The 19,766-nt window shown below is 37.3% G+C and overlaps 1 protein-coding gene across 2 annotated transcripts; it reads left to right on the top strand.

Annotated features, from left to right (window-relative positions):
* The first annotated feature begins 10,111 nt into the window (after positions 1–10,111).
* Positions 10,112–15,533, top strand: LOC129896807 (uncharacterized). Of its 2 annotated transcripts, none has more exons than XM_055972782.1 (3): positions 10,112–10,373; positions 10,472–10,542; positions 14,997–15,533. In XM_055972782.1, exons 1-3 carry the CDS (start codon positions 10,202–10,204, stop codon positions 15,126–15,128), a joined length of 375 nt encoding a protein of 124 aa, XP_055828757.1. In that variant the 5' UTR covers positions 10,112–10,201; the 3' UTR covers positions 15,129–15,533. The 2 variants fall into 2 exon arrangements, with proteins under 2 accessions (XP_055828757.1, XP_055828756.1); XM_055972781.1 differs by having other exon boundaries at positions 10,113–10,373; positions 10,454–10,542.
* Positions 15,534–19,766: the final 4,233 nt, after the last annotated feature.

Raw genomic sequence — 19,766 nt, forward strand, 5'->3', positions numbered from 1 at the left:
AAGATAAAATAAAGTACTTGGGGTCTCAAAAAGCTGAGGGTACCGAGCCTGCATATCAGACTCTAACTCCCAAATCGCCTCCTCAACAGGTCGATGCTACCACTGCACCTTAACCGAAGCGACCTCCTTGGTCCTGAGTCTACGAAGACGCCTATCTAGAATAATTGTCGGCTTCTCCTCATAAGTCAAATACGGACTCAACTCTACCGCATCATAAGAAATCATATAAGACTCATCTGGTATGTACTTGCGAAGCATGGAAACATGAAACACTAGATGGACAGCTGATAATTTAAGGGGTAAGGCCAACTTATACGCCACTCCACCTACTCTTCTCAGGATTTCAAATGGGCCAACAAACCTCGGCCTAAGCTTTCCCTTCTTTCAGAACCTCATCACACCCTTCATGGGCGATATTTTAAGCCAGACACAATCACCCACCATGAACTCTAAGGGACGAACTCTTCTGTCAACATAACTTTTCTGACGACTTTGAGCTGTCAATAATCGACCCTGAATCAAATGTACCCTCTTCATAGTATCCCTAAGTAAGTCAGTATCCAATGCATCAACCACAACAGAATCAAACCATCCAATGGGTGATCGATACCTACGATTATATAATGCCTCAAATGGTGCCATCTGAATGCTGGAGTGATAACTGTTATTATAGGCAAACTCTGCTAAGGGCAAGTGTTGGTCCCATCGGGCACCAAAATCAACCACATAGGCCCTAAGCATATCCTCCAACACCTGAATAGTCCACTCGGACTGACCATCGGTTTGAGGATGAAATGCTGAACTCATCTCTAGCCGCGTACCCAGACCACGCTATAATGCCTCCCAAAAGTGAGAGGTGAACACTGAACCTCGATCCAACATAATAGAGATAGGCACCCCATGCAGCCTAACAATCTCACAAAGATAGATCCTAGCTAACTGATCCGCATTGTAGCTAGTCTTCACCGGAAGGAAATGGGCTGATTTGGTCAATCGATTCACAATCACCCAAACAAAGTCATACTTACCCAATGCCATGGGTAATCCAGACACAAAGTCCATAGTGATACGCTCTTATTTCCACTCAGGAATGGGCATACTTTGCATAGGACCACCCGGTTTCTGATACTCATACTTCACTTGTTGGCAATTTAGACACTTAGCCATAAAATCAATAATGTCTCTCTTCATGACACACCACCAATAGTGTTGTTTAAACTCATGAAACATCTTTTCCACTCCTGGGTGAATTGAATATTTGGAACAATGAGCCTCCTCCAATATCATACGTACCCATTCACTCACCTTGGGCACACAAATGCGACCATTAATCCTCAAAACTCCTTCCGGATCAAGAGAGGATGATTTTGCTTCACCACTCAACACTTTGTCTTGAATGGCCCTCAACTTGTCATCTTCAAACTGGTGTGTATGAATCTGGTCCATCAAAGTAGACCTAGCCTCCATAAAGGCCAAAATACCATGATGTGTAGAAATATCAAGTCGGACCAACTATCTAGCCAATGACTGAACCTCCAACGCCAAAGGCCTCTCAACAGCCTTAAGGAAGGCCAAACTACCCATGCTAGATGCTTTGTGACTCAGGGCATCCGCTACCACATTAGCTTTGCCTGGATGATAAAGTATAGTGATATCATAGTCTTTCAATAACTCTAACCACCTAACTGCTGCATGTTCAGATTCGGCTAAGAAAAGATATACTTAAGGCTACGGTGGTCAGTATAGACCTTACAATGCACTCTATAGAGATAATGCCTCCACAACTTCAGAATAAACACCACCGCTGCTAATTTTAAGTCATGGGTAGGATAGTTCTTCTCATGTACCTTCAACTGTCGAGAAGCATAAGCTATAACTCTACCTTTTTGCATTAATACACCACCCAAGACGACTCTCGAAGCATTACAAAACACAATAAAGGCCACGCCCTCCTCGGGTAAGGCTAGAATAGGTGCTGAAGTCAATAGTTCCTTGAGCTTTTGAAAGCTCACCTCACACTCATCAGTCTACTGAAATGCCATAGTTTTTTGAGTTAGCCTAGTCAATGGGGCTGTAATAAAAGAGAATCCTTGAACAAACCGACGATAGTAGCTTGCCAATCCAATAAAACTACGAATCTCCATAACTGAAGTAGGCCTAACCCAATCACGAATCGCTGCAACTTTGGCTGGATCAACCATAATACCATCCTTGGTCACTATATGACCCAAGAATGTCACAAACTCAAGCCAAAACTCACATTTGGAGAATTTTGCATACAACTTCTCCTCTCTCAATCTCTGAAGGACTATCCTCAGGTGCCTAACATGATCCGCCTCATTCTTGGAGTAAACCAAGATGTCATCAATAAACACGATCATAAATGAGTCCAAATAAGGTCAAAATACCCACTTTATCAACTCCATAAAAGCAGTCGGGGCATTAGTCAACCTGAAGGACATAACCACAAACTCATAATGCCCATAACGAGTCCTGAATGCAGTTTTCGGGATATCAGATTCCCAAACTCTCAACTGATGGTAACTCGATCTCAAATTAATCTTTGAGAACACCGATGCACCTTGAAGCTAGTCAAATAAACATTAATGCGAGGGAGAGGATACTTTTTCTTGATAGTGACCTTGTTCAACTGTCGATAGTCAATATACATCCTCATAGTACCATCTTTCTTCTTCACAAATAAAATTGGTGCACCCCACGGTGATATACTAGGTCTAATAAACCTCTTCTTCAATAAATCTTCCAATTGTTCTTTCAACTACTTCAATTCTGCTGGAACCATCCAATAAGGAGAAATAGAGATGGGTTTAGTGTTAGGCTCTAAATCAATCACAAAATTGATATCACAGTCAGGAGGAACTCCCAGTATGTCTATAGGAAATACATCCATAAACTCTCTCACTACCCTCATAGTCTCTATAGGCGATGACTCCGTAGTGAGATCACGTACATGAGCCAAATAAGACAAACAACCTTTATCCATCAAGCGATGACCACGAATATAAGATATCACTCCCTTAGGATACGAACTCGGATTATCCTTCCATACCAAGCTAGGTAACCCGGGATAAGATAAGGTCACAGTCTTTGCATAACAATCTAATATAGCCTGATAAGGAGATAACAAGTCCATACCTAGTATCACATCAAAATCAAGCATTTCTAATAAAATCAAGTCTGCCCGGGTCTCTCTACCCAAAAATATCACCAAACATCCCTTGTATACCCGATCCACCACTAAAGATTTACCTACCAGGGTAGAAATAGTAATAGGAACATCAAGGAGCTCACTCACATAATAAATACCCACATCAAAATAAGTTGACACATAAGAATAGGTAGACCCTAGGTCAAATAATACTGAAGCAGAATGATGGCAAACTGGAACAATACCTGTAATAACTGCATCACAGGTTTCTGCCTCATATCTACCCGGTATAGCATAGCATAACTGATGGTCACCCTTAGCCTGCAAACCACCACGAGCACCACCTCGTGCTCCACCCTTAGCACTACGGGTGCCACCTCTAGTATTCTGTAAAGAACCCCGAATAGCTAGAGCATCTGTAGAATGAACAACTAATGCCCCGGGCCGCCCAGTAGTAGGAGCACATTTGGGGAAATCTTAGGCCTTATGCCCAAACTCATCACACACATAAAAACCTCGAGGATCTGAACCCCATGGGGGATAACCAGAGGTGTCAAAACAGCCTCCGGAGCCCGATAAACACTGAATAGCTGCCTGGACTGATCTGCCCTCATAACCATGGGTTCCTGAACCCGAATATTCTCTACCCTTAGAGGAATGACCGTTGAACTGACCCTGCTGATAAAACCTCTTGGCCCCGCCCTGTCTAGCATGTCGGATACACTCTATCATCATGGCATGATCAATAATACTCTAAAATGTACCTATAGACAGTATAAGAGAGGTTGTAGCCTCCTAGAGATAACTGGCAAATCCCTTTACTAGCTTGCGAATCCGCTCGAACTCAGTAGGAATACTCGACATAGCATAACGAGATAACTCATGAAAGCGAGTCTCGTACTCAGATACAAATAAGGAGCCCTGCTCCAGTCTGTCAAACTCATCCCTGCGCTGATCACGGAGGCTATAAGGTACAAATCTCTCAAGGAATATCTCAGTAAACAGTTCCCAACTCATGATAGGAGAACCAATAGGTCTACGGGCAAGAATCGACCTCCACCACTCATTGGCTACTCCCACAAATTAATATGAAGCGTAAGCTACTCCATGTGCCTCTAAGATGCCTAAGTTGAACAACCTGTCTTGGCACTCAGTCAAAAAGTCATAGGATTTCTCTCCGGCTGTACCATCAAACCTTGGAGGCGCCAATCAAACAAACCTCTCGAAGCTCTTCTGCTCAGCTATCAACATGGCAGTACTAGCAGAAACTGGCGGAGCTGCAATAGAAGGCACTAAAGAAGAACCATGAGTATGAAATCCTATACTAGGCCCCTGAACTGTCGGTGTAGCACCAACTATGATAGGAGAACCTACGCTACCTAGAAGAATACCAGAGGTAGGAGCACCATCCAGTCTAGCCAATAATCGAACTAGTAGCTCCTGAAGCATCGAAGCACTATCGGGAACCACAGAAGGCTGGGATGGCCTCTACTCCTCAGTCTTCTTCTCCAAGTCATCCTCATGCTCATACATGGGCTCAGGTGATGGCTCTCTAGCTCATCCACGAGCAGGTACTGCTTCCCTCGCTCGGCCTCGTCCCCTGACTCTATCACCTCCTCTACCTCGCCTGCGTACTGGGGCTCAGGCAGCAGGTGCAACCTCACCCTCAGTAATTGTGGCTCTAGTCCTCACCATCTGCGCAGAAGGAATAAATCAGAGGTATACAATATTTGATATGAATAAATCGCACAAAGGGAATAAAATGAAGGAAATCTTCCTATTAAGTATCTTGTAGCCTCTCAAAGATAAGTACGGACGTCTACGTACCGATCTGCAAGACTCTATTAGACACCCTGCTCTTTAACTTATGAGACGGTAAACCTAGTGCTCTGATATCAATTTGTCATGACCCAAAAATCGAGGTCATGATGGCACACATCTCAAAAACCAATTTAATGTGTAACCTTAAAAATAAAACTCATACAAGACTCCCAAAAGGGAAAGTGATCCCACAATTTAAATAAAAAGAAAAACAATAAAGAGAAAATTATCCCAAAACATGGTGTCATAAGTATAAAGAGCATCTAATACAAGGTTCGAATATGAAGATACAACATAAGTCTCTAAATGATACAAAAAACTGAAAAATAAGGATAGACTAGTGACGATCCAAATTTTGAGACCTCACCACTAATCTGAGAATACATAATCCGCTAGAATATTAACTACCACGTGAGGTACCCCGACTAGTATCTGCATCAAAAAGGGATACAGAAGTAGGGGTGATTATAATTCACATATACTTAGTAGGTTTTAGCTGACTGAGTATAAGAAATTAATCAAACCTATGAAATAAACTAAGAAACTCTTCCACCTGCATACAGAAAAGTCCCACTTCGGCATCGGTGCCACCAGTTTATATATATATATATATATATATATATATATATATAGTGGTGCGAGTAAAGTAAACTCGTAATAACAACTCATAATCATAATTAATCAGATAATTCAAGCAGCAAAGTTACCAATGCAATGCAATGCAATATGATGATGCAATAATATGGTGGTATGGTGGAATCAAGACTGTCGCACAGCCTATCGTATACACCTGCCGAGCTGTGCTACCAAGCAGAACCCATGGGGGTCTCGCAGACTATATACCTCATGCTACCAAGCAGAACCCATGGGGGTCTCGCAGACCATATACCTCAATCATAATATATCATTATCCTTACCACCTCCTCGTGGTCAAGGGATCACAATGCATTCACTACCCTGCCGTAATACTGCCTCGGACAGGGACTCAAGATACAAAAGTTTAAAGGTATTTTATTTTCTTTCTCAAAAAGAATTTCCATATTTCTCAACTTCTATGATGAATGAGGATGAATGCATCAAAACACATATGACATGGAAGTAATATCCAACTCACATGTGGTAGAAGGTTCAAAGTTCTCAAAACTTAACCTACACATGATATTCATCCTCAATAAATAGTAATAGGAATATTCATCTTTTTCTCAATAATATTTCAATACTCAAGCATTCTCAAAACCCCCAACTTAACCTCTCAGGCGAACATCACAAGTCAAATATTATACTCAAGCCTCTCTCTTAGGCAAATCACGAATCACATTCTCTCAAACCAAATAAGATAACAAATAAGGCCTCCACACAGGCTATGTAATACAAATAAACCCCCACATGGCAATACATTCATAAATAAGCCCCCACACGGTTATCACAATATATATAACATTCTTAACTCATACTACGACCTCATCCCAAAGTCTATAACATATGAATGACTAATTACCCCATCTCAATCTCAAAGAAGGATAGGCAAACCTACCTCAATTGTTGAAACCGCACTCGAACACCTCCACCGAACAAGCAACTCTCGAATTCAATGCCTGAACTGACAACCCACTATCAACAATAAAACATACACATCACAAGGAGTCCAATGACACCCATATTGATAGGTTTCAAAACCGAGGGTAAAATGGTCCAAAAATTAATTATTTCCAAAAAAGGTCAAATCTGGAAATTTATTGGACAATCACATTCTACTTGTAATAAGGAACTCATGGTTGAAAAACCCATAAAAATAGAGCTCAAAATGAGTTAGAAATCACCATTTTCCTTAGATTCGAATTAGGAAAGAAACAAAAAATTTTGGGGTTTGAAACTAAACTTTAGGGGTTAAAATCATCAAAAACTTAATGAAAAGGGAAGGTTTTAGGTCAAAATCACTTACCCAACACTTTGCCTTAAAAATCTCTTCTCAAATCACCTCAAAGAGTTCAAGAACTCAAACAAATGATGAAAAATATTGAAATGGGAAGAAAGGGGCATTTTCTGTCCAAAAAGTTACTGTTCACGTGTGTTACTGCTCACGCGTGTTTTGTACAAATTTTCGAAAATCACCCTCAAGGTCATTATAGGTCCCCAAACTCCTCTCTGTCCATCAATTCCCCCTCATTGGCAGTGATCACAATGGACTAGAAGGAAGCTCCCCCACATGCCGATCTAAACACATACAAGAGAATAGAGAAAGTCAAACTTTCACAAATCTACAGACTCTCTCTGCCTCATCTAGGATCAATGTCGTAGCATACCTCGATAATTGACAGAAATGTGCCTCAAACTCAACAATGGACATACCACCCTGAGTCAAGCTCTTGAACCTCAATCTTCACTCCTCATAAACGCTTCATGGAATGAAACGATCCTCCGAAGCACTAGCAAAAACACCCCACTCAATTGGAGGGGATCCAATTGGTCTGGACCTCATGAATGTCCTCCACCAGCCGACCCACGGAACTCGAGTGCAACAAATCGAACACCCCGGGCATCAGCCATACTCACTGCCTCCAACATCTCATGACACAGTATCAAGAACTCGTGAGCATCCTCGCTCCTACCACTTTGGAATTGGGGTGGTTTCATTATCTGAAACCTCTCATGGCACTGCTGATCTTCTATAGTCATGACCATATCTGGAGCAACCTATGCACCGACAGCTGGTGCGGGAATCAATGGTGGCTGACCCACCTGATCCTGAACCACCGGGACTTGATGCTTCTTTGGAGTCTATGCACCCACTAGGTGTGCCTGCAGCACTTTGAGTAAAACTCTCCAATACACCAAGCATCCTCAACAAGGTCTCCTGAAACAATGGTGCCGCGAGTCCTGGAGGAACCTAGTCCTTACCAACCTCAACCTGCGGCTCTTGAAAAGCCTCTCTAGCATGACCTCAGGTAGGTGTCGCTCATCGGGCATGGCCTCTACCAGCAACTTATCCACGACTTTAGCCTCTAGGTCGAACCCTACCTCTTCCCCTAGTCGAGGTCTCAACAACTGCCTCGGGGACTATCTCCCCTCTACCAATAGTTGTAGCTATGATCCTCGACATCTGCCAAAACAACATGCGACACTTAGCACTACAACCACGCATGCTAAGAAAGAATAAATAAAGGAAGTTTTTGTAATAGTCTTCATAGTCTCTCGAAGATAAGTACAGACGTCTCCGTACCGATCCTCGAGACTCTACTTAGACTTGGCTTGTACACATGAGACCTATGAACCTGGGGCTCTGATTCCATTTTGACACGATACGAATCCGGGATTATGAAGCCAAGCTTGCTTTAGCCACCACTTCAATCGTGAAGCTTGGTTCACGAAAGTGATCCCCGCTCATCTAGCCCTCTTCGCGAAAGGGAGGGGTCTCCGCTAAAGAGGATGTCGCGAAAGTGACTCCCCCTCCGCGATTGCGAGGGCTGGGAACCAGAACTCAGCAATTTTTCTTCAACTCAAAAAAATACTCTGAATGGATCCTCGAGATTCGATCGGAACCTCATGCACACAAACCTTATATGCTAACACACTAAATTCGATGTTCTGGATTCAATGGAACCGTCGAAATTCGAATTCGAGGTCTCATTGACCCGAAATTCAAAAAGTCACAACTAACTAATTTTATGGCTCAAAAGACAAAAACACGTTGGAGCTTTCGAAAAAATACACAGGAACTCTCCCTAGGCCTAAAATCATCCCCCGAATCCAACGGAGCCATCAGAATTCAATTTCGAGCATCTGAACTCCAAGCGTTGACCAAAGTCAACTTTATGATCAAAGTTTCAAGAATTCAAAACTCAAGACCTCAAATCTTCGTTACAACTCCAAATCTAATTTCGTCAACTCTGCTAGATCAAATTCCACATTCCAAAGCTGATGAAATCGACGAAATTCCATTCTGAGACTCATAGTTTCGGTTGGTCCCAAATACCACTTTTGAACACTTTAAGCCTTCAAAAATTTCAAAAACTCCCAAGACTCAACATTTTAAAGAATTTCCCAAAACCAACACCCGACACAGATCAAAAATAACTCGGAACAACTATCGAAATGGATAAAACGATCATTTTGCAACCATTTTCAAAAATGACCTTCAAGTTCTTTACAAAATGTCTTTCTAAAAATGAATGAGGTTAATAGCCAAATAAATTTGCCCCGAAATGGGCAAAAGTTATATGACCTCATTTACAATTGAATAGCTTTTAATCCAATTGTTTAGTATTGTAAATGGGAGAAAATAAATTTGTGATCTATATAACAATAAAAAAAGGGCATGTATTACGATGAATAAATATAAATGACTTTATTAAAAATGAAGTTAGTTTTAATAGTCAATCAAATTAGATCAGCAAAGGGCAAAAGTTATAAGACCTTAGTACAATCTTAATAGCTTTTGGTCTAATTTTTTGTGTTATGTTCGTACAGTTAAATTGTCATTTTTAAATAAGGAAAATATATATGGGGAAAAAAGAGTTATATATCCTTAATCTTTGCGACTTAGAGTTGATATATCCTCATTATAAAAATAGCTCATATATATCTTTATTATTATACAAATGACCTAGATATACTCTTTTCATATAAGGGAAGTGAATACATTAATTTTTAATTTATTTTTAATTTTTACTTTTAAAAAAATTATTTTTTAAATTTTTATTATTTTGATGATCAAATTTATTTTTTTTACTCATTATTTTTGTAAAATTTATCATAAATGTCCCAATTTTATATTTTATAGATACAAAAATAAATTATAATATAACCGCAAAAATTTTGCTAGAACAATCATATATACCTCTATATGGATTTTTTTAAAATTCAAAAACTTTAAAATTAATTTAAAGTCAATATTTTCACTCCCATTAGACATAAAAGGGTATATCATGGACCATTTTTGTATGGGTAAAGATATATATAAAACATTTTTATAGGATAAATATATATATAAACCACTTTTATATCAACATATATATATCAACTTTAAATGAGAAAGTTCAAAGATATATTTCTTTTCCCTTTTAAATATTATATTTAAAAAGTTGACAAATGATTTTACTGAAAGAGAAACAATCGAAAGTTAGAAGCAATGAAAGTTAGGATGGAAAAGGTGTTTTTGCTGCTAAGCCTCTTTCCCTTAGATCGTCCATCGTGGGAAAGCACTCTTTACAGATGCCTCCCTCCAAGAAAGGGAAAGCTAAAAAAAACTCAACTGAGTTAACTCAGTCACCGGCGCCGGCAGTTTCGACTCCCAAATTTCCAGCATGTATTCGTGCCGTTCCTCCTTCTTCCGTCGCCATCACAATCCATGCCAAGCCAGGCTCCAAACAAGCCACCATAACTGGTCCCCTCATCTTCTCCCTTTTCTCACTCTTTTTTTTTTCTGTAAAATTGTCGATTATCATTTGAAATCATAATGTGCAGACTTGAATGACGATGCAGTTGGTGTCCAAATTGACGCACCTGCTAAAGATGGTGAAGCTAATGCTGCACTTGTCGATTATATAAGCTCCGTAAGTCCATCTTTTCATTCATTATTCGTGTAGGGTAGCATGTGCTTGTACAACATAATCAATTAAGTCTGCAGTTTGATTCAATTAGTTCAGCAGTTTTTTTTCCTTGATTTTTTCCCCGATTAATCTACAATGTAGAGCTTCTGTCTTTTTTCTTTTCCCTCTTTTTGGGGATCAATTGCATTGATGTTCTTCCAACTATAATCCTGTATATCAAAAAAGTCTGTGAAACTTGGGACCTATGGATAATTTTCATTTTTTTCCGGAATTGTATTCAGTCATGTTCGGACATAGAATTATTACAACATGAATTCTGTAACATTCCAGAATTCAAAAAACTCCAAATACCTGTTTTCACATTTTCCACTCCAGATCACTCACAATAATTCAACATTTTTGTCCAAACATAACTCCAATTTCCAAATACCATGTTTCAACTTTTTCTCAAATTTCTTATTTTTTATGTCCAAACGCCCACTAGATTTTGTATTGAAAGAGTACCTCACTTATCCGTAATAAATTGTTATCCCTGCATCTGATTCTCTGTATCAGTTTACACATAAGCTAAAATTGCCAAATAAGTGCTACTACATCAGAGCACATCGTGGGTGAAGAAGTTCCGCTGTTATCAAAGGCGATAAGTGAAAACAAGAGCTAAAGTTTATCAGAGCTTTAAGCTCAAAGAGCCAACAAAACTCAAAATTTAAAGAGAAAGGCCACGTTGAAGGAAAAAATAGAAAATATATATGTAGTTCATGAATAATACCCATAAGCCAAACAAGCATGATATAGGCCAAGGAAATGAAACTTCTTTAAATAGGTAAATTGTTTTGTGTTTTGTATCACTCTCTTTAGGTCAGAACCCACGGGCGATGGAGGTGCATGTTTTAGCTACTTGGTACCTGCACTAAAGTTCTGCGTAATTAAGGCGAAGTGCACGTCCTATTTTTCATCTATGTTTAGGGCTTAAGCGCGTCTCAGGCGAGCCTTTTCGCCCACTCTTTTGATCCACTAGCAAGGCGACAGCATTATGAAGAACTGTGCACTGGAGAAGTAACACCGAAAAAGTGGAGTCAGTGCCGGCTAACTTCATCAAGATCCTTCTGCGGTTGTTACAGGGTTTGGAATGAGAGAGACAGAGAGGGGAAGGGGATGATGGAATAACCTGTAAGCCACAGCGACAGTGACATAGTAATTTGCAAGCCCCAGAGAACTGAATTTAAGATTTAATGTGTTTCATTTAGAGAAGATTTTTGTTGTATTAGTTTTTGAATGAATTACCACGGGGTGAAGGGTTCAAAAGGAAGAGAAAAAGGTCAGGGTCATAGAGCCAAAGACATTAGCTGCCGACTGAAGGACATCTCTCAGGTAGCATTTCCAGCCAAGTTTCCTGTGAGGGAAAAGAAGAGGAAGAAAGTAAAAAAATAATTAGGCTGATTGCGTAGTAAAAAATTTTTGATGGTAATCTTTACTTACTACTTATGTGGTAACTTATGTTAGATCTTTTATTGTCGGATCAATGATTTTATGGGACTTTTGATTTTGTGAGATACTTAGGAATAGTTGATACTTTTGGTTACATAATTTAGTTTTCTAACTTTCCTGCAATAGAAGTTTAGTACGATTACACTAGTGACAATAACCCCTTCTGTTTTCTCGTGGGTGATTTTCATCTTGAGTTGGTTTTTCTTAAAAAGGAAGCCGAGAGAAAAATGTTACAGGAGTACGAGTATTTTCCTTGTTTACTTTGGATCTTGGAGAGGGAAGGTACTTGCGAATTGAGGAAGCTAGAGTCCTAATTAACTGACATTCTGTCCCCCCAAGGGCTTTGGTCTAGTGGCAAGAGTGTAGCAAGTACACGTCATGAGGTTGAATCCTGTCATAGACAAAAACCTGATATTTAAGTGCTAAAGAATAGAACACATCATACACCGAGTTTCGAACCTTGTGACTTGGGTTATCAAAAGAAAAAAAGAAGTTAACTGCTAACATACCATATATAGATCATGGATGGAGTAAATGTCTTGACAACAAAAGAATGGAGTGTTTGCTGAAAGAAAACCCTCAATAAAATTTCCATGGAGTTCATTTTGATAAAATGATATTTTGCTTTTATATCCTCTGAAAAAGTAGTCATAGGGAGTCTTTGGCGTCTGATTAGCAATTTGGTAAGACAATTGCTAAGGGAACCCATTGTTATTTATTTTTGTTTTCATCATTAGTATTAACTTTTTACATTTACAAAAGCATCTTTTCTGCTCTTATTTGTTCTTCCATTATTTGGTACCAGCCTCCACTAAACTGCTAACAACTGCACATACAGATAGAGGCTAAAAGGTGAAAAAGAGGAGAAAGTAATTTCCTACTTTCCTATACCTGTTCGTTTGATATTCCAATATAGACTTGGAAACCAATTACAGAGGCAGACACTTGAAATTGGTTTTGGCTAAGATTGTAGCAGAGATACTTCTCAGTAGTGTTTAGATGAAAGTAAGCTCCAATTCCTTGTATACTTTGTTACTTGTGTTTAACATAACAGAAGCTACATTTCCTTGGGTAAAATTTCACTTTTTTGGACAGGTGGTTGGGGTCAAAAAAAAAGACAAATTTCTATAGGTTCTGGGTCGAAATCCAGGGGGGTGGGGTGGGGGAAGGGGGCCTTGACCATTTGATTTTGGCATGCCAATGGAGTCCGGAACATAAACTACGCACTGGAGAAGTAACACCGAAAAAATGGAGTCAGTGCCGGCTAACTTCATCAAGATCCCTCTACGGTTGTTACAGGGTTTGGAACGAGAGAGACAGAGAGGGAAGAGGGTGATAGAATAACCTGTAAGCCACAGCGACAGTCAGAGGCAGGCGTATTCAGAATTTCAAGGGAATGGGTGCACTATTATCATCGCATTATGCGATACTTCGAGTATGGGCTCAACATATCTATATTTAAGTATTTTTTTAAAAATTATAACACTAATATAAATGATTTAGAAAGGGGAGCATGGGTTCACGTGAACCCGGTGACCCCCAACTAGTACGCCCCTGGCGACAGTGACATAGTAATTTGCAAGCCCCAGAGAACTGACTTTAAGATTTAATGTGTTTCATTTAGAGATGATCTTTGGTGTATTAGTTTTTGAATGGATTACCATGGGGTGGAGGGTTCAAAAGGAAGAGAAAAGGGTGAGGGTCATAGAGCCAAAGACATTAGCTGCCGGCTGAAGGACATCTCTCAGGTAGCATTTCCAGCCAAGTTTCCTGTGAGGGAAAAGAAGAGGAAGAAAGTAAAAAAATAATTAGGCTGATTGCCTAGTAAAAAATTTCTGATGGCAATCTTTACTTGCTACTTATGTGGTAACTTATGTTAGATCTTTTATTGTCGGATAAGTGATTTTATGGGACTTTTTGATTTTGTGAGATACTTAGGAATAGTTGATACTTTTGGTTACATAATTTAGTTTTCCGACTTTCCTGCAATAGAAGTTTAGTACGATTACACTAGTGAAAATAACCCCTTCTGTTTTCTCGTGGGTGATTTTCATCTTGAGTTGGTTTTTCTTAAAAAGGAAGCCAAGAGAAAAATGTTACAGGAGTACTAGTCTTTTCCTTGTTTTCTTTGGATCTTGGAGAGGGAAGGTACTTGCGAATTGAGGAAGCTAGGGTCCTAATTAGCTGACAGTCTGTCGCCCCCAGGGCTTTGGTCTAGTGGCAAGAGTGTAGCAAGCGCACGTCATGAGGTTGAATCCTGTCAATAGACAAAAACCTGATATTTAAGTGCTAAAGAATAGAACACATCATACACCGAGTTTCGAACCTTGTGCCCTCGGTTATCAAAAAAAAAAAGAAAAAGAAGTTAACTGCTAACATACCATATATAGATCATGGATGGAGTAAATGTCTTGACAACAAAAGAATGAAGTGTTTGCTGAAAGAAAACCCTCAATAAAATTTCCATGGAGTTCATTTTGATAAAATGATATTTTGCTTTTATATCCTCTGAAAAAGTAGTCATAGGGAGTCTTTGGCGTCTGATTAGCAATTTGGTAAGACAATTGCTAAGGGAACCCATTGTTATTTATTTTTGTTTTCATCATTAGTATTAACTTTTTACATTTACAAAAGCATCTTTTCTGCTCTTATTTGTTCTTCCATTATTTGGTACCAGCCTCCACTAAACTGCTAACAACTGCACATACAGATAGAGTCTAAAAGGTGAAAAAGAGGAGAAAGTAATTTCCTACTTTCCTATACCTATTCGTTTGATATTCCAATATAGACTTGGAAACCAATTACAGAGACAGCCACTTGAATTTTGTTTTGGCTAAGATTGTAGCAGAGATACTTCTCAGTAGTGTTTAGATGAAAATAAGCTCCAATTCCTTGTATACTTTGTTACTTGTGTTTAACATAACAGAAGCTACATTTCCTTGGGTAAAATTTCACTTCATTTTGGACAGGTGGTTGGGGTCAAAAAGAGACAAGTTTCTATAGGTGCTGGGTCGAAATCCAGGGATAAGGTCATCATCGTGGAGGATGTGACTTTACAGAGTATTTTTGATGCGCTAAACAAAGTTTTGAAAGATCAATGACTGAAACTACTGACCCATGGTATCTTCATGTGGTATTGGACCAGGCACTACTGGATCAAAAGAAAAGAATTTTCTTTTGACAAGGCACAACTCAAGATTCTTGTTAGCAACTACAAACATGCATCATCAGATTTCTAACTCTGATTGTGTATATATTACGGGCCAACTATGCAAGTACTAGAGAAGCTCAATTGCTCTTGCCGGATTCAGCTTCTCATTCATACCTTTATTAAAATGTTTTCTGCTTTGACGTGAACAGGCTTATTAATCAATTATGTCTTAGCCTTATGGTGGCAAAACAAAAGAACGGCCTTTTCATATTTGTTTCTAAGATGAATGTTCTAAGTTGTAGCTTTGCCTTGACGAATTGATTAAAGATCTTTTCTGAAGAACCTTAAACTGGAATTGCTGGATTTTTTAAATCTATAATATGCTACAAATTCGCAACACTTGGCACATGAGCAAATAATACAAAAACCCCTGTTGGTAAATGTTGTAAGTCCATAAACTTTGAAATAATATTCATTGAAGTATCCTGTACAAAGTAAAGAGTAGCTAAGCTGGGCTGTTGATTAAAATACTTTCAACCATGTGAAAAACTCAGACCATCTGCATTGACCAATTTTATACAGTAGGAAAATTAGCTATTACTATTCCCCGAAAGACAACATTGAGGTTTTAGTACTTATGTTGACAACTTTTTATTTTGGTTGGATAAAACAACATTCTGGGATTATTTGGTTTGAATATAAGTTATGATAAAATTAGTTATATTGGATAAATTATGCTGAGATTAATTATGATGGAATAAGTTATTCTGAGATTATTTTTATTGATTGTTTGATTTGTTGTATTCAAAATAATATGCATTGCTTAAATTTTAAAAACAAATTGTTTGTTTACAAAAATACCCTTAACTTTATTTAGTTTTTTTATATTTTTTTTGCGAGCTTTAGTTATTCATTCTTAGAAATAAAGTTTTCATCTTATTTAACTTAAATATTTTTGTATGTGCATTCTCATGATGGTACCGTATATATTTAAAAATAAATTTTAATCATATTTAGCTTTAAAATAGAACTTTTATCTTAAGTTTGTTAAAGTAAAAAGAGAATTTATTATTTATATCACTTTATCACTCTTAAATTGTAAAATATTAAAGTTATCTTCAATTAATTGATATATAAAATACAAATTTTCAAGTGACTAAAAATATACATAATTAAAAATATGTAATTCAATAGTAGAAAAATTAAAATTTAATAAACATAAGAATTAGACAAATAACTTCATAAATAAAAATAATATTTATATAGTGTATGAAGAATTATAATAAAAATAAGGAGTAGTGAAGGTTGTGAATGTTATTACACATGGTATTAAAAATACTGTGAAATACACGAATATGAAAAATGAGGTATAAAAAGGATTTAAAGAGATATATTTGTTATACTATCTATTTTATCCTGGGATAAAAGAGAAGGAATGACTTATTCCGATTAATTATTAATTCTGTGATAAATATTCTCAAATTTGTCAATCAAACAATAAATTAAGTGACACTATAATTTAATTTAATCGCATCAAACGATCCCTCGGTACTTAGGCTAATAGAACTTATGTCGAAGATTCAATTATAGACATGACTAGACTGGGATTCTAGCATTGATTAGGATTAAGGGGGGAGTGGTACATTTTGACAGGGGGAAATCACCTAAATGTACAGTATTCAAAAAATATTTACCATATAGAGCAACATAATTGTTTTAACCATATATAGCAAATTATTTGAATTAAATTAACTCTAACCAATATTCTCTCCAATCTTCTCACCCATAATTTTCTCCAAAATTAGGACAATACTTAGCTTCATAACTTCTCAACCACAACTTTCTACAACATTTGTACTCCAATTTTGAAATTAAGTGATGTGTATTCGGTGGAATCTCACTTCTTAGAAGAAAACTTTTTGTTCTTCATAGACAAAAAGAGGAAGAAGCAAACATGAGCAACAAATAGTACGATATTCAACAATATTCATGCGAAATTTTCTCCAAATTTTTTTATTTTTATTACTGATTTTCATTTTTTTAATTGCAGTGATTACTTGTTCACTATTATTAATCGGCAATTTTTTTGTCGGCAAATCATGTCTTCTTCTCAGATTCGCCGTATGTTCATCTATTTAACTTTGATCTCCTATGTTTACATTTTAATTCAAGTTTAATGTGTGTGTAATTCCTTTGTTGTTCAACTTTAATTTCTTTTTGTGGCCTACAGATCACTGAAGGTTGGTTTTGTTAGCTACATGTTTCATTCATGTCTAATACTCTTCTAATTCAAGTTTAATTCATTTTTGTGGCTTACAGAGAAGACTGGTTTCATTAGCTACAGGTTTCAGTCGTCTCTAATTCTCTTTTAATTCAAGTTTAATTCCTTTGTTGTTCAACTTTAATTCATTTTTGTGGCCTACAGATCACTGAAGGCTGGTTTTGTTAGATACATATTTCATTCGTGTCTAATTCTCTTCTAATTCAAGTTTAATGTGTGTGTAATACCTTTGTTGTTCAAGTTTAATTAATATACTGTGGAGAGGCAGGCCACTTTGTTAGGGAATGCACTAGACAATCCGTGAACTGATCATGTATATGATCTTTCTCTTTTTTCTATCCATCCTCTAAATACTTATTTTTTTGCAGTGACATATTTTTCCAGTTGTTATTTGATTAGCTAAATGATCAGTTAAGTTTTTGGTTGATGAATTTATATACAAGTATTTAAAAAAGCTGAAGGTTCAATTCTTGCACTTCAGGAATTTTTTTTATGCTTATAATAAATATGATTCTATATACAATACAAAAAGACACTCATATATTTGTGCTTCATGGGAAAAACTTGAGAATTCACATGATGCATGATGCTGATTAAGTTGAGTGACTTCAGTTGTGAGCCTGCTAATAAGTTTGTCCTACTATATTTCCCTTTATTTGGAATCTTTGTGATCTCTTCTTATATTTCTATTTCTATTTTTCTTATTTATTTATCGAGAATATACTACTTTCTTGGTCAAAGTAACAACAAAAAACAACATAGCCAAACAGAACACTGATTTAATTCCAAATCAGCATTTTCATTGACATCTTCAAAAAAATATGGTTAATCTGGATGTGCTACTTTACTTCAATGGCCGATGGGATTCTAGCAACAAGTATATTAATTACTTGGCAGATGGTATGTTGATAAATACCGATTCAACATTTGCTAGCCTCGTTTCTCTGATTGAGCTTAATTGTCAATAGATACATCAACAAGTAAAGTTGAAATCAGATATAAGATTGATGAAAGGTCTCCTCCAATTCAAATTCATAACGATATGGGAGTAAAAGTGTATATTGAAACAAAAAAAGAACATAGAGATATATCAAAATATCCTTTATGTGTCACAACCACTGAATCGGTCAACTTGGAGAGTGATTCCACCTTAATTCCACTATTATGTTCTGACACTTCAGAAGACATGAGGATTACACACAATCCATACTTTTCTAATGCATTTAGTGGTATCGGTGATGCGCTGGAGTTAATTGGCTTTTGATCATGTGAGGAAGTTGATGAGAAAGAAGAAATACAACCAGGCATCATTATTAACCCCAATCAATCTTTTTTTGAGAAAGATCAAGTTTACAAAAATAAATATGTCCTTACCAGTGCACTAAAAAGACATTCCATTCTTAAACACTTCGAATTCAAGACATTGAGATCAAGCTCAACATGGTAAGACTCAAATTCAAGTTAGTTTATACTATTGATTATCTATTAATAATTTCTTTTCAACAGCTATTCAATATAATGCCTTGGAGAAAACTGTAGTTGGAATTTACGCGCTTCAAGCGTGAATAAATCTCAAATGTTCGCTATTAGAGATTTTGAAAGTGAACACACGTGTTTGTTGCTACATAATTCATTATCGAAAAGACAAGCAATAAAGACAGTTGTTAGGAGTATTATTATTGACAAATGTATTGATCCAGACGCCAACTACACACCAAGAGATATACAAAATGACATGTTACAGAAATATGGTGTCCGACTTACATATATGCAAGCTTGGAGAGCTAAAGAAAAAGCTCTTGAATTAGTCCGAGGTGATCCAGCTCAATCATATGCAAAGTTGCCAAGTTACTTTCACATACTAGAGGCAACTTACCCTGGTTCTTATATAAGATTGCACAAATCAGAGGATGACCATTTCCTATATGCATTTGTAGCTCTATTTACATCGATAAAAGGATGGAGTATTGTAGACCAATTGTAGTTGTTGATGGAACTTTTCTAAAAGGAGCATACAAAGGGACAATGCTAACAGCTAATACCTTAGATGCAGCAGGTGAGACTTTTCCAATACAATACTAATGCTTCTATAAATGAAATTCTAATTTTAATTTGTATTAAACGTCTGCACAATGTATTAAAAGTGTATTACACATGAAACAAAAATGTATTAAAAATGTATTAAACATTATACCTGATGTAGGGAGTATACTGCCTCTTGCTTATGCCATTGTTGATTCAGAGAATGATGCATCTTGGAGGTGGTTTTTTGAACAATTCAGAGAGGCATTTGGTCAAAGATCAGAA

This window comes from Solanum dulcamara, chromosome 7, assembly GCF_947179165.1.
Source record: "Solanum dulcamara chromosome 7, daSolDulc1.2, whole genome shotgun sequence".
Classification (NCBI taxonomy): Eukaryota; Viridiplantae; Streptophyta; class Magnoliopsida; order Solanales; family Solanaceae; genus Solanum; species Solanum dulcamara.